Source organism: Gobius niger, assembly GCF_951799975.1.
Source record: "Gobius niger genome assembly, chromosome: 14".
In the NCBI taxonomy this organism is placed as follows: domain Eukaryota; kingdom Metazoa; phylum Chordata; class Actinopteri; order Gobiiformes; family Gobiidae; genus Gobius; species Gobius niger.
In genome coordinates, this window is record NC_136865.1 from 23,644,096 (window position 1) to 23,658,478 (window position 14,383).

Genomic DNA, 14,383 nt, shown 5'->3' on the forward strand with positions numbered 1-14,383 from the left:
GAAATTTGTGCGGAAAGTTAGAAAAGAGTTAGTGGCGTCCTCTTTCTTAACCCTCACTGTAACCAAGGCCAGGGTCAAGACTTACAAAACTGATTGTGACTTATTTGTTGCGTTGTTGCCACGTTTGAGTCACATTTTTCAAGCATTTTTGTCTCTTTTTTTGTAAGGGGCTTAAGAGGTTAAATTATTTTAATTTAAAATGAATAAAAATGCAGATGATCCGTGTATCACCAGAAGAAGCCAGTGGTACCAGTTACACAGTTTGAGACACATTGTCATGAACAAATGCTCTGATAAGCCGTCATCTGTACTGGGCTGTACCATTTCACACATGTACGAACTTTAACCAGACCCACTGCCCCTAAAATAAACCAAAGAAATCCTGTTTTTAGAGTGTGCGGGCAGCTTTGCTCACGGGCACTCACACTAATAGTGAACAGTTTGGTGCAGATTTCTCACACTGGAGTTGTGTGGGACTGTCCTGCCTGAAAAAGGGTAAAAAGGGGGAGGGCGCAGGAGGGAAAAGTGGGTGTGTGTGTGGGGGGGGTTCCTTTTCACTTCTTAGTCAGGCTCAACAATAGTCTTTGTCCCACATCTTCCACCATTCTTATGAGCGCTACTGCACGGCGGCGGGAGGGGGCAGCTTCTCCATAGTAACAATGACAAAACAGGACCGTCCCACACCGGCCGCGGGACAAGCGCAGCTGCTGGGTGAGCGCACTGCCTGTTAAGAAGTTGTGAGAAGAAGAGCTACATTTGACAACTTTCGGGGCTTACAAACCTTGCCCCCTGACAGCATGGACCGGGACAGCCACAGCGAGGACACGTTGTCCACAATGATGCTGGACAATATTAAGAACAAGCTCATACATGCCTTCAGAGCGGCCGGGGAAGGAGCCAGAGGAGAGGGGTGCCAGAGGCCGGCCAGTGCGGGACGTCCCATGAGCATCGGCAGCAGAATCCTGGCGAACGAGGAGCTGAGGAGGGCGCAGATAGACGGGGCGATAACGTGGATCAGGTCTGAGCTGGTGGGTAAAGATTTGGAGGATTCTGAAAATAGATGTCAAAGTTATGTCTTCATCAGGTTCTAGTGTAGTTTTTAATATGTGTTACTGTACATAAAATACAAAAAAAAAAAAATTTGTAAAAGCTGTTGATATTCAGAGAGTTGGACATAAATGACTGCTCCTTTTTTTCGAACTGTGTAGCTTGACAGTTTTGTTTTGTAGTTTGTTGAATAACTGAATTGAATAATAAAAGTAAAGGCATAATCTTAAGCTTAAACCATCAACCATGTGTTTTGTTAAAAAATAGAATTGGCTTTGCTTTTATTGGCTAATATTCTCGCTTTTTTTTTTAAACATATCAACAATTTTAATATTATCTTATAAAAGTTCCATTGTCTGCAAACATCAGTGTTGTCGACAATGGTGGTGAACATCGATAAATGAGGCACTGGGGAGTGAAGCCAAATTGCTGCTGAAGTGAATGCATTGAAGACTATTGCACAGGGGCTGCATACAGGCAGTGTTGTTGGGACAAAAGCTATGAGTATTTCTTCTAAAATAATCTAGTTTGTTACAGATATCTTGTTGCTTTAGTTTTGAACAAAGATCGAGCCAGGCTGGGAAGGTCCCACTTAGCTTTTCGCAGTTGAAAACGTCTTGTTTCCTGCACAGAACTGACAATGGACCATCGTGGCTTTGGACAAAGAGAAACTCAAAATAATGTCTTTATTTCCAGCCAGACTTTGTAGTTTTCAGGGTTTTTTTTTTTAAAGTTCTGAGTAATTTAACCCGTTATCTGCCAGCTTAGGGTTAGGTTAGGGTTAGGTTAGAAATTTTGCATAACTAAATCTTAAAGTGTATTGACTGGAGATCTTACAGCCATATTCCCGTGTGATAGCTCATTTGAAAGTGAAGGCCTTCTAGTTTCTAACAATATGTGGAAGATCTGTGTGAGTGAAACACAACTTTCATCACATTTGCCATCCCTAAACCTAATCATAACCTTAATCCCTGACCCTAAACCTAGCCCCTTGATCAGTGGGACGGCAAGTAATAGATTAAGACATTTTCAACCATCAGCCTTTTATAAAAGTAATCAATAGTTACTTGATGAATGTAATTATAATCTAATTACCAGTTGTGCAATTGTAATCCTGTCACGTTCCGTACTTTACAAAGTAATCTCATTACTGGCAACACAGTTTGCTTTGCCTGATGCACAAATCAGCATAGCATTCAAATCAATTCAACTTAAAGTGATAGATACAGGATCATGAGGGATATACGGCAAGATAAATCCACCCAATTGGACATTATTTTATAAATGTTTCGGGTAAAAGTAACACCTGTCTGGAGATATTTTGGATACTCTTGTATTTTATATTCTGTGCTAATTTGAATATTTATACAACCCCTTTTTAAAGTAATTGCCCATAAGAGACCTTTATTTTATTATTACTTGTTTGCACATGACCTTGTTCTTTAATCGCACATTTTTCCTGATTATTGCACGTAGTGTTTTTAAAAGATACTGGAACTACTGAATTTCTATTGTGAGATCATTAAAGTCTTATCTCATCTTATCTTGTGGACTGCAGATGGAAATTAGTTATTTTGCTAAAACACACAGTGAGAGTCCATTATTTATGAGGTTTATGTTTTGTGCCCAGTAAATAAAACAAATTCAGTTCAATTCGAAAGAACTGGCAGATTGTTGTTTTGAATACGTATCTGGACTAACTTGTTTCTGGCTGATTCACAGTTGGAGATGAGGTCCCAGGATTTGCAGCTGGCCCAGACTCTGTTGGGACTGAACAGTGAGATCCAGAGGCTGAGGAGGGAGAGTTTCGCAGGATCAGATATTGACGAACAACAATAAAACTCACAACAACTTCCGTGTCGATTTTGGACACGGAAGTGAGAAGAAACCGCCTGGAGCTTTTCTCTCATTGCGATAGACTTTTTTATTTTATTTGCTTAAGAAGTGTGAACGTTTGCCTTGAAACTAAGACATTCCAGATTTTTCAGTGCTCGTTTGTATGTGAAGGAATTCCTGCTTTCTTGATTTATCAGACCTGGTTTGTTTTGCCCAAAGACATTGTTAAATAAGAGATAAATGGGAGTAAATACTTTTTTGAGCAATGTACCGGCCGTTTAAAAGCTGAATACAATAATTATAATGAAATAAAATGACACTACAATGGTTTGCACGTCATCATTTTTATTGGCGTATACTGCAGCACACAGTACCTGTTCAACACATTACATACAAATATACAGCTTCATTTGCGTCTGTGACTAGCGAAAACCTTCATGTAAAAGATCTGCAGTGCCACAGTCTCTGCACGTTGTATAACCCAGAGCCATTTTTTATGAACCCATTAAAGTCTGTAAAGGTCAGTGAGCGTCGCTTTACACTTCACGGTCAACAAGCATCTCCATATAACACCGATGGATCACCACTTCATCACGTAACGAAACGAACAATAGCCCGAAGGACAGTGAATGTAACCGATTTGTAAAGGCGTATATACACATGGGGCGCATTGTTGTTTTTTCCTTCAATGATTTGGTTCTTACAAGTTTCCAAATGCAACGAAGTTCAATACTTTTACAATAAGCTGCCATAAAAACATATGGGAGTTCATCGACACATAAGAAATTGAAATAAAGAATTAAACACAGGACATTAAAGCAATACTAAGTAACTTGTTTACCTTAATAAATCCTTTCCTTTAGTCCCTCTGGGAGTAATACAAGTGTTAATGAGATGATTGTTGGGTCTTTCATCTCCCCCTGGTGTCTTTGGCCAGAAAACCACACTTGCAACTTCGCTGCCACTGGGTAGGAGGCCCCAATACACACTAATGGAATCACAAAGAAGAAGCTAACAGGCTAACAGGCAAAGCTAACTGCGGGCTAGCGCCACTTTAACAACATTTACAGCCAAGTTTGAGTGAAAAAAAATTAGCTCCATTGTGTGATTGGATGCACAATAGCCCTCTCTCCCTTTGTCTTTTCTGTCAATGTAGTATTTACTCTCACGGACAATTAATGAGTAAAAAAAAAACATGCTGCGACACCTGCAGTGGCGCTTATGGCCTCTAGGGGCATGAGTTACTTAGTACTGCTTTAACAAGGTTCAAGCATGCTGTTGTTGCATCTGTGGTTAAGACACTAAATCCTCACAGAGGCGTGTCCAGGGGAGGGCATCTGAGGCTGACGCAGCGCATCGGGGTCAATGGTGGCACGGTGGCACGGTGGTTAGCGCTCGATATTTGTTACTGCCTTCTTTCTAGCTCAGATGTACCTAAGTGGCTCATCACTCATATAAATGCACTTTATGAGTTCACCTTTTTTCATCAAAGCTCAAAAGAGCCACACCAGAGTCTTCAAAGAGTCGTATGTGGCTCTTTGAGGTAGTAGCTGCCTATACCCCGGGGCTATAAGCATGTGAGCGTCACGTGACCCTCAGGAGGTGCTGCTCTTCCTGTCCCATGAGTTAGTAGCTCAAGATTACACGGCAGACAGTGAGTTAATGGTGGACAATCACAGCAAATGTTAAAAACATGGCGTCAGGAGCAAAGAATTCACTTGAGTAAACTTCTGCAGACTTCACAGGGTTTTTTATCTTGCTGTTAACAGCTAACAAAAAATACTTTTTAAAGTAGCACCAAGATTTTGAATGAGCTGCTCAAAAATCTTGAGTTATTCGACATCACCAATCCTTATTTGGGAAAAAAATGTGAGAGGAAGTGTAATGTGTAATAATGTATAAGCACAAATGTTAAGAAATATGGGGAAATGGCTATAAATAAGCACAAAGGTTACAGCACTCTGTTTAAATATCAATATTTTTTTCTTAAAGGCTTTGAGACATGGTAGGAAACGGTTCAGTGTGTCATCTGTACTTGGTTGTTTAAGTATTGAGAATGTTTTGCCTCTCATTGAAGAATCCCATTGGCAAAGCAAAAGTTCCTTTACTCTTACATTAATGTGGCTTGTATGACAGAAAGAAAAAAAAGGAAGCAAATCCTGTGACCTCTTACGCAAGAAGGAGCAGCTGAAAAACAGGTAAAGAAAAAGCAAACAGGATGTAAAAATCCTTTGTCAAACATTCATTACTTTACAAAACATTGACTGTGTTGTCGTGGCCTGGTAAGCAACATGTTTACTGCCACAACACTTCCGTGAACAACATATTTTTGTACATAATTTTGATGTGAGATGTTAGTATTGCATTTCTTCAGGGCACAGAGCTCCTCCTGATCTCCGTCCTCTTGGTCAGGCCTCGCGTGTAAAACCTCACGGGCGTGTTCAGAGCAGACACTTCCCCGGAGCTCGAGTACTGGCTGCTGCTGCTGCTGCTGCTGTGGTCGCTGTCACTGTCCCACGCGCTGCCTTCCCCCTCCCCAGACAGCTCCTCCTGGGTCAGCGCCTCCTCCCACAGCTCCTGCTTCAGCTCCTGTATCCCCGAGTGCAGCTCCATCAGCTGTCGGATCAGCGCCTGGTCCTGGGAGCGCATCTCCATCTGAAATGACATAGTTTAAACAAATAGTCAAAAACAAGGATGAAAACGCAACCAAAACAGCCACAAAGAGAAACAAAAAAGCAATAAACAAGCTATAAAAATGTGAGAAAAAGCTGCAAAAGAGCAACATAAAAGCTCCCCAAAGTTATGTCATGTGACTTGCACAAAAATGCAACAAAACCGCAACAAGAAAGCAATTAAAAAGCTACAAAAATGCAAGAAAAACGTGACAACAAAAGCGATGGAAAAAAAGTTACGACAACACGGCAACCACTTGAGGACAAAGACCCATTTAGATCAATGTAGTAGGTCTTAGCTTTCAAATGAGGCGTTACAATGGCCTATAAACTCGAAGCTTTAAGATTTGGGTAAAGCTGAACTGGAGAAAATGCAATTGGTTAAAGGGGCTAGATGCAAGTTAGCCATTTTATACTCACTTCTGCCACCTCAGGTCATACGTGTAACTGCAGCTTCTATATTAAAGAGGGGGTATTATGTTTTTTTCAATCACATAGCACCAGTCTATATCACACTACAATGATGACCAAACCTTCTGTTGGTCTGTAAATGCAGTAAATTTAAATAACTGCCTTGTATAAAACTGCTCTCTCAAAATGGCTGTAGGAAATGTCTTGAAATAGGCCTCTGTCTCTTTAAGAACCTCTGACCCTTTCCGACACGCCCCCTCCACACGCTGTCTGTGGCATCAGTGGGGAGGGGGCTCTGCTGAGGAGCAGTGATTGGTTACTCGGCTGGTGACGAAAGGTTGGAGGCGTCTCCAGGAGGTGGGGGCGTTCCTAGGAGGACTCAGGCAAACCTATCCCTAAAATGGCCGCCATCAGAGTTTTTACAGATTACTCAAAAATACGTGAATGTTCCAAGGCAACACTTCAGGCATGTTTTTAATGAGGGAGTGACATAATAACATGATGTAAAGCTTGAAAAAGTCGATTTTGCATAATACCCCCCCTTTAAGCTCGTGCTACACAGACCTGAATTAACACCTTTTTGAGTGACAGTGCAGGATTTTAGAGGCAGTGGGGGCGAACAGGTCTGGGCTCATTCTACACATTAGGACATTGTTGGAACATGTAGGGGGAGGAAAATACATAATTTTGACATTTTTAAACCCTGTATAGTCCCTTTAAGGAGAGGAGTAAGAGGATAATTAAACTAAATGAAACAAAATCTGAAGCCAGTCACTTCTAAACTTAATTCAAACCCAAGATCATAATGAAACACCTTGAGCTAAAATACTAGTAAAGAACTAACTGAAGTAAATGAGTAGCCATAATATACAAGCAGGGAAGGAAAGTGAGCAGGTTCAGTCTCAGCGTGAAGCCTCAAACCCTTTCACTGGACTCCACACTTTTCAGATGCTAATACATTTCTGCCGCCGTTGTAAAATCAGAAATTCACAAGCCGCTCACTCCGAGTCCAAGTTTGTTTAAAGCTGGGAGGAATGTCCCGCACAACAAGGGCCTGGCTGATCTCATCTGCATTTCTATTCTCTGTAATTACGGCTGAAGGCCCAGAGTGTGCTCGGACGGACACAGACGGGATTTGGCGCCTTCGAGAAGAAACTCGAGGGGGAAAGGATCAGCTTTTGTGGAGAAATGGAGACGTTCGCTGTGAGATTTTGCACGGAAAAACTAAATTTGGATTAAACGCCTAAAGAATTTCTCACTTAAAGCTTGATCATGTTGCAGGATTAGGACAATAAAGTTCTCAAAAAAGTAAACAAATCAAACTAGAACGGCCTTAAAGTGCATAATCTCAGCCTTAATTGACAGGCCTCATTTGGAAGCTCTCTAGCATCTGAAATGTATTCACCTCTTACCCCTCCAGTTCGGGTTTACCCACACTTCTCGACTGGAGTTTACAGACTATAGGTCAGAGTAACACCTCATTTGAAAGCTAAGACCTACAAAACTTACCACAACTTTTTGTCGCAATGTTTATGCCACAGGTTTTCATGTCTTTTTTGCCACCTTTTTGTTGTGTTTCATAGTTGTTTTGTTGTGTTATTGTTGTGTTTGGTTGTTTTCTCATCGCTTTTTTTTCCCCATCACATTTTTGTCAAGTTTCAGTCACTTTTTTGTTGAATTTTTGTCAGTTTTTTGCCACTTTTCAGTCACTTTTTTGTCACTGTTCCGTCACTTTTATGTCACTTTTTTGTTGAATTTTTGTCACTTTTTTGTCACTTTTCAGTCACTTTTATGTCACTTCTTAGTCACTTTTTAGTCACTTTTCCTTCACTTTTTTGTCACTTTTCTTTCACTTTCTTGTTGCATTTTTGTCACAAATTTTCTCACTTTTCCGTCACTTTTTCATTGCATTTGTGTCACTCTTGATCCACTCCTCTGTGGCTTACTTGTGGCTTTTTCATCATGTTTTAGTCATGTTTTTTGTAGCTTGTTGGTTGTGTTATTGTTGCTTTTCGAGTAGATTTTTGTCGCTCGTTTGTCACTATTTTGTCACTGTTTTTCAAGAAGCTTTTAGATTTGGGTAAAGCTTAATTAAAGAAAATGCGCTTGGTTAAGGCGGGGGTTAAGAGGTCAACTAATAGAGGTCTGCACTCACGCTAGACTTGATCGAAGACAGATGCTTGAGAATTTAGATCAGAAAGCCCTTTAGACAGGCTTTTGTCTTAGGATCTGGCAACCCGAAGGGGCTCACTCAGTTCAGCGTACTGTAACTTTAACTTAACCAAGTGCATTTAATCCAGTTCAACTTTACCCAAATATTAAAGGTTACATATAGGCCAGTGTAACGCCTCATTTGAAAGCTAAGACCTACAAAACTGATCAGAATGGATCATTTTCTCCTGCATTGTTGCTGCATTGTCGCAACCTATTTTGACATTTTCTTTTCATTGCTTTTTTGTCGCTCTTTTGTGGCTTTTGTGTTGCATTTCCATCACCTTTCTGTTGCTCTTTTGTGGATTTTTTTGTTGCTTTTTTGTCACACATTTTTGTCACAAACTGGAGAAAATGTGCTCGGTTCATGTGCTAAAAAAGCGAGTGCAGCCTGTATAATGGCATAGAGCTGTTTGTGGGCATATTGCACCAATTTGAACATTTGAAATTGCGTGTGTTACAGTATTAAGGCCCTAAATCTGAAACCTAAAGGAGAGAAAACTGTGACTCTGTGGCTACAACATGGCCGTTGTTTCAGTCATGTTTCTGTTGCTTTTCTTCATCCCCTGCTGTTGCTATGCCAAACAGTCTTTCCCTGAATTCATTGAATACCGAGGGATTTATGACTTTCTGACAATGGGCCTCATAAAGGAGACACAATGAGGCAAACACGCAGACACCGGCTGTTTAGAAAAGGAACATTTTAACAACACGACGTAACAGAATGGGAGCGAGAACAAGAGCTATGAACGAGATGTCCCGCGTAAAAATGGCACGATGGGGGACTTTTAAGGGTTGAGAAATGTTTTGACTTTTGACCTTAGAAAAAAACAGGAGGATGATCATGAGAGATTGTTCTGTGCTTCTGTGCGGTAGGTTGAAAAATGATGGTTCAAACAAATAATAATAATAAGTGAAAAATACAATAACAAAAGCTTCAGACTAAAAGATTCTAAATACTTTCTACTGCAGATGTGGCTTAAGCACTTCAGCATCACAGTAATTGATATTGTGAAAGATTGTACTGCTGCAACATGAAAGATAGACAATATTTCATAGATAATAGTGATAAATAATAAAGCTGTAAAACACACAATAAACTAAACTAAGATATAGGTTAAAAATAGCTTGCTCTGAATATATATATGTAGATTTACAGGTATCACTTTGTATTAAGTGTTTTTTTGGTGTTGTAGAATACATTTATTTTTGCCATGTCAGATGTTGTAAACACAGTAAAACACAGTCCATGTTGTATTGTCTTCACCTAAAGTTTTATTGAGCAATGATAGACGTTTAATCTAAATTAGAGGAATCTATCTTGGGGTGGCCGTCCCTGCTTCACTTTGTCACCACTCAATGCTGTATATTGATTTTGATTTTATAGGCACCCATCACCGGTGATGGTATTATTTACTGCTATTTTAATAATTCCACAGAATTAAAACGTTATTGTGAGACAGAGCATTATGGTTCCAAGCCATAATAAAGGTGTGGGCCATGGTTTAAACCTCTCTTAAATACAACCAGTTGAATGCATTGACCACTGATCTGTATAAACATGCCAATACTGTATGTGGCCCTCTGTTAAAACGTTTGGACACCCCTGGCCTACAGGGTTAGGGTAGCCCATAAATAAGTATTATTCACGGCCTATTAGCACGGTAGCTGATGATATGCGGAGCAGCTTATTAATATCGACAAGCATATTATTCATGGCATATAAATCATTCATGCTTATTAATACCTTTTTAATACTTAAAGAGCATTGCTTAATAAATGTTGCTGATGTATAAATGCACCATAAGCAGCAGATGTAATTGTGGCCACACCATGTAGTATAAATACAACAGTGCAAACATAGTTATTTGTAAACCCTATGATGCCTGGCCGTCTACTCGTCTCTATTTATTCTAAACGATCAGAAACAAGTGGGTCACGCTGGTCAGGCTAAAGATGTAAGACAATGGTTCTAAACTTCTTATATAGAACAAAATATAATCACTGCTTGAGTCTGTTCAAATGACTGTTATCGAGTTGTTTTGATCATAATTACATCTTTTTCTGGGATTAGCAGTCAGAAATAAACCTTGATATAATCTCTCATGCCCAAATGTAAAACTGTATGCTAGATTCAGTTTTGATAAGTTTTCATTCACGCTAATAAAGACAACAAATGAACTCCAGGTTACGAAAAACTCACCAGTTCTGTCCTCAGCCAGGCCAGTGCACTCTCTATATCAAGCCTTCCCTGTCCTCCTGCTGGCCGTCCCGCTCTGAAGCACTCCGGTCTGGGTGGGACGTCCCGCCACTGTCCCCCTGCTGCGACCGCGGCGGCTTTACACTCGAACGTCGAAGTCTTACAGGAGAAATCCCTTAGTCTGTTCAGCACCACTTCCATCATTATCAAGTTTACACTGGCGGCTGTGTGACAAGCTACAGCCTTGTCTCAAATGATCTACAACTTATGGAGCGTCCCGGGACAGTTTCTTGGTTTTAAACACCCTCCTGTCCCCTCCTTTTTTTTTTCTACTTTAGAATGTGTTCTTGAAAGAGCACAGAGATTGACGTCAGCGCATTGTCCGGACAACAGCATGACCTCAGCTTGTTTACCGAATTAGGGGCATTTTTATCACTCAAACACAGAGAGAGAGAGAGAGGGGGAGAGGAGGACGTTACCAAGGTTACCAATGGCAACGGGATGTGTATCTTTCGAAAACAGAAATGCTTCGGACAAAAGGACAAGAAGGGAGACAGATGAGTTTGGTTTGAAATAAGGAAAAGGAAGGGAGACAAGCAAAAGGGAGAAGATGTTTTTTCCTCAGCTCTAAAATTAATTAAAAAAAAAAGGCAAATGTTGTTCACCTCTTAACCCCCACCTGAGCCGAGCACCTTTTCTTGAGTTCAGCTTTACCCAAATCAAAAAGCTTCTTGAAAAAAAGCTTCAATATAGCGATGAAAATGAGGATGAAAAAACAAAAAAAAGCAACAAAAGACCCCAAAAAAACAACAACGCAATAAACAAGCGACAAAAAAAGTGATGAAAAAGCAAAAAAAAGCTACAAAAATGTGCTGGAAAAGCAACAACAACACAATAAAAAAAAAAAAAAAACACATCTACAAAAGACCCTATAAAAACAAGTTAAAAAATGCAAGGCATATTTATTTATACCGCACATTTCCCACACAAGGTAACTCAATGCGCTCTGGATAGATCAAGCTGAACTGGAGAAAATGGTTAAGGTGGGGGGTAAGAGGTTAAATCCAGCAGTAGATTATTTTTGTTTTTAAAGGAACAGGCCACCGTTTTTATGTTCTTTCCTGAGCTTAGATGAGTTGATACGTACCTGTCTGAGATACCTGTCAAAGATTATGTTAGGTTGTAAGATGTATGTTTGGCTTCTCCTATCTATTTAGTTTAGTTTATTTAGTTTATTTGTTCATTTGAGCAGTTAAAATTCTGCTCAAAAGGAGTGGGCCGAAGCAAAAGCTTATAAACGCCCACCCCGAAATCATTACAATAAAAGTGGATATCGCAACAATAGTACAAAAGAACATATTACAAAGTATGAGAGCCTTGGAACACAGCATGCACACACGTGAACACAACGTACTTGTTTGTGATTTAACACATTATGATACAATGATACATTTAGCAACATCATAATTGGATTTGCCTCCTTAGCAAGGAACCTGTTACATTTCAAAGCGTCTGTTTTAACACGGACCACACTTACAAAGCACTTAAGGGAATGTTCATGTAGTTAACAGAATTTAGCAGAAGAGATTTATCTATAGGAGAAGCCTATCTATAGATAGATAGATAGATAGATAGATAGATAGATAGATAGATAGATAGATAGATAGATAGATAGATAGATAGATAGATAGATAGATAGATAGATAGATAGATAGATAGATAGAATCTAATAGATCTATCTATATAATCTATATAGAATCTAACTATCTTTTTGCAGGGGTGAGCTGTGCATCTGTCTTCTCCCCGGGACAGTGTGGACAGTCAAGTGTAACTAACCTCATCCTCATGCCTGTTCCCCTTCAGATCCGGCCCCTAGCAACACCACTGTCCCGGGACCATTCAACGCCACGGGGCCCTGGCATCAAAACTCCAGAGAACAGACCCCAAAAGTGAGCCCAGAACAGACACTTTTATAGTGAAGGCTATTTTTAGAGCGGATTTAGAAAACCGACGTCAGAGACTCATTGTGAGATTGTGAAGGGATGCAAAGGGAGTTCATGTCACGGTTTATGCTGAGGAATACGCCAAACCAAAATGGATGAACAAAGGGAGGAAATGGAAGTTTGAATGTAATCAAATGCTGTGACGTAAACCAATTTTTTTTAATTGAGTTTTAATTAATTCTGAGCAAGTACCTGTTTGATGGTGGAATCTTATTTTTTAAACTTCTTTCGACCAAATCTTTTTTTTTTCTTCTTAAAGCAAAGTTGTTTTTTGTAATTTGTTCCAACATTTTGTACTCAAACTTTTCTCCCCATGCACCACCTCATAAAACGTGTGACCTTCCAAATCAAATAAGGACCAAATGGGTTTAAAATAGAAGTAAATGGGTCTGGATAATGCAGTTACTAGGTGTAAACCATGTCTAAACAACTATACTAAATCATAAATGAAATTATATGAAAATAAAATTGCAGATTGACCCTGAGTGTCACCTACAAAAGTCTGTACGCGTACAAGTATTCCAGTTTTAGAACCACTGGTTTTAACCCCTAACTGAAAGGTCTCCAGTTTGCTTTACTCCAATCTAAAAGCTTCAAACTAAAAAAATCTAAATAGCAACGAAAAGTAGTAGTTTTAAAAATGTGTTCAAAACGCAAAAAGGCGATCACTTTTGTAGGTCTTAGCTTTCAAATGAGGCACAACACTATTGCTTTCCAGTTGAGAAGCTTTCAAATTCAGGTAAAGCTGAACTGGAGAAGGCAGGGGATAAGAGGTTAAGAAATAAGCAATAAATCTTTGTACAATTACCTAAAAGTAAAAAAAAAAAGTAACATATAGCCTACAAGCCACCTGAATAAGACACATCATCTTCACCTAAACCCCAATGATGAAACAAAATTGTAAACTAATGTGTGTCACTGAAAGAAAACTTTTTTTTTACCATTCCAATGATAATTTATTTGTTTTACATAGCGCTTTTCTGGACACATAAATTCACTCCACACTCATGGTTGTAAACTACTGCCGTAGCTGCCCTGGGGTAGACTGATGGAAGCGGGGGCGGACTGGCCATATGTTCATTCTGGAAGAGCACAGAAGGGCCACTGGCTCTAGGGCCACCGGCCCCGCCTTAACCGAGCTTTACCCAAATCTAAAAGCTAAAAAGAAAAGCATCAAAATAGCGACAAAAAAAAAAGAGGATGAAAACAAATAAAAAATGTGCCGGAAAAGCATAAAAAAAAGTGACGAAATGTGATGAAAAGTCAACAAAAACACAACAACAAAGCAACAAAAAGGCCACAAAAACGTGACAGAACCATATCAAAAAAATGATAGAAAAAATGTGACAGAAATGTGTAAAAAACTCAACAAAAAGTGACACAAATTCAACAAAAAAGTGACAAAAATTCAATAAAAAAGTGACAAAAATTCAACAAAAAATCAACAAAAAAGTGACAAAAATTCAACTAAAAAGTGACAAAAATTCAACAAAAATGGACAAAAATTCAACAAAAAGCCACAAAAAGTAATGAAGAAACAACAAAACTATGACAAAAAATGCGGCGACATGACAAAAAGTTGCAATCACTTTGTAGGTCTCTGCTTTCAAATGAGGCGCTACATTGTCGCTCTCCAGCCGAGACGCTTTTAGATTTGGGTAAAGCCGAACTGGAGAAAATGCTCTCCGTTAAGGCGGGTGGTAATTTCGGCCAGGCTGGTCAAAGTCCAGGGCTGTTTTTCAGTCCCAGTCCGCCCCTGGATGGAAGCAAGGCTGACAATCTGCGCCATTGCCCCCTATACCACCAGCAACCACCGTGATGGTCCTGTGGTTTCAGCGTTGCTCCACTGGCCAATGATCGAATGTCGCCTCCTTGTGGTCATAATTGGCAGTAAAAGAGAGACAGTGAAAAAAAACATGCAGGCTTAAATGTCCGGAAAAAACACGCAGTCTGCTTGTTCACGGGTCATGACCACAACAACGGGGCAGTTTTTAAGATTTACA

The 14,383-nt window shown here is 39.7% G+C and overlaps 2 protein-coding genes across 2 annotated transcripts; one reads left to right on the forward strand and one right to left on the reverse strand.

Annotated features, from left to right (window-relative positions):
- Positions 1-797: 797 nt before the first annotated feature.
- aard (alanine and arginine rich domain containing protein) lies at positions 798-3,104 on the forward strand (the record flags this gene model as incomplete). Its single annotated transcript, XM_079571438.1, has 2 exons — positions 798-1,028; positions 2,770-3,104. The coding sequence occupies 2 exons, from the start codon at positions 798-800 to the stop codon at positions 2,884-2,886; spliced, it is 348 nt and encodes a 115-aa protein (XP_079427564.1). The 3' UTR covers positions 2,887-3,104.
- A 1,907-nt stretch (positions 3,105-5,011) lies between these two features.
- On the reverse strand, positions 5,012-10,711 carry LOC306974323 (uncharacterized protein). The gene is made up of 2 exons (XM_079571517.1): positions 10,381-10,711; positions 5,012-5,538 (listed from the first exon to the last, which is right to left on the reverse strand). The coding sequence occupies exons 1-2, from the start codon at positions 10,579-10,581 to the stop codon at positions 5,254-5,256; spliced, it is 486 nt and encodes a 161-aa protein (XP_079427643.1). The 5' UTR covers positions 10,582-10,711; the 3' UTR covers positions 5,012-5,253.
- Between the last annotated feature and the right edge of the window lie 3,672 nt (positions 10,712-14,383).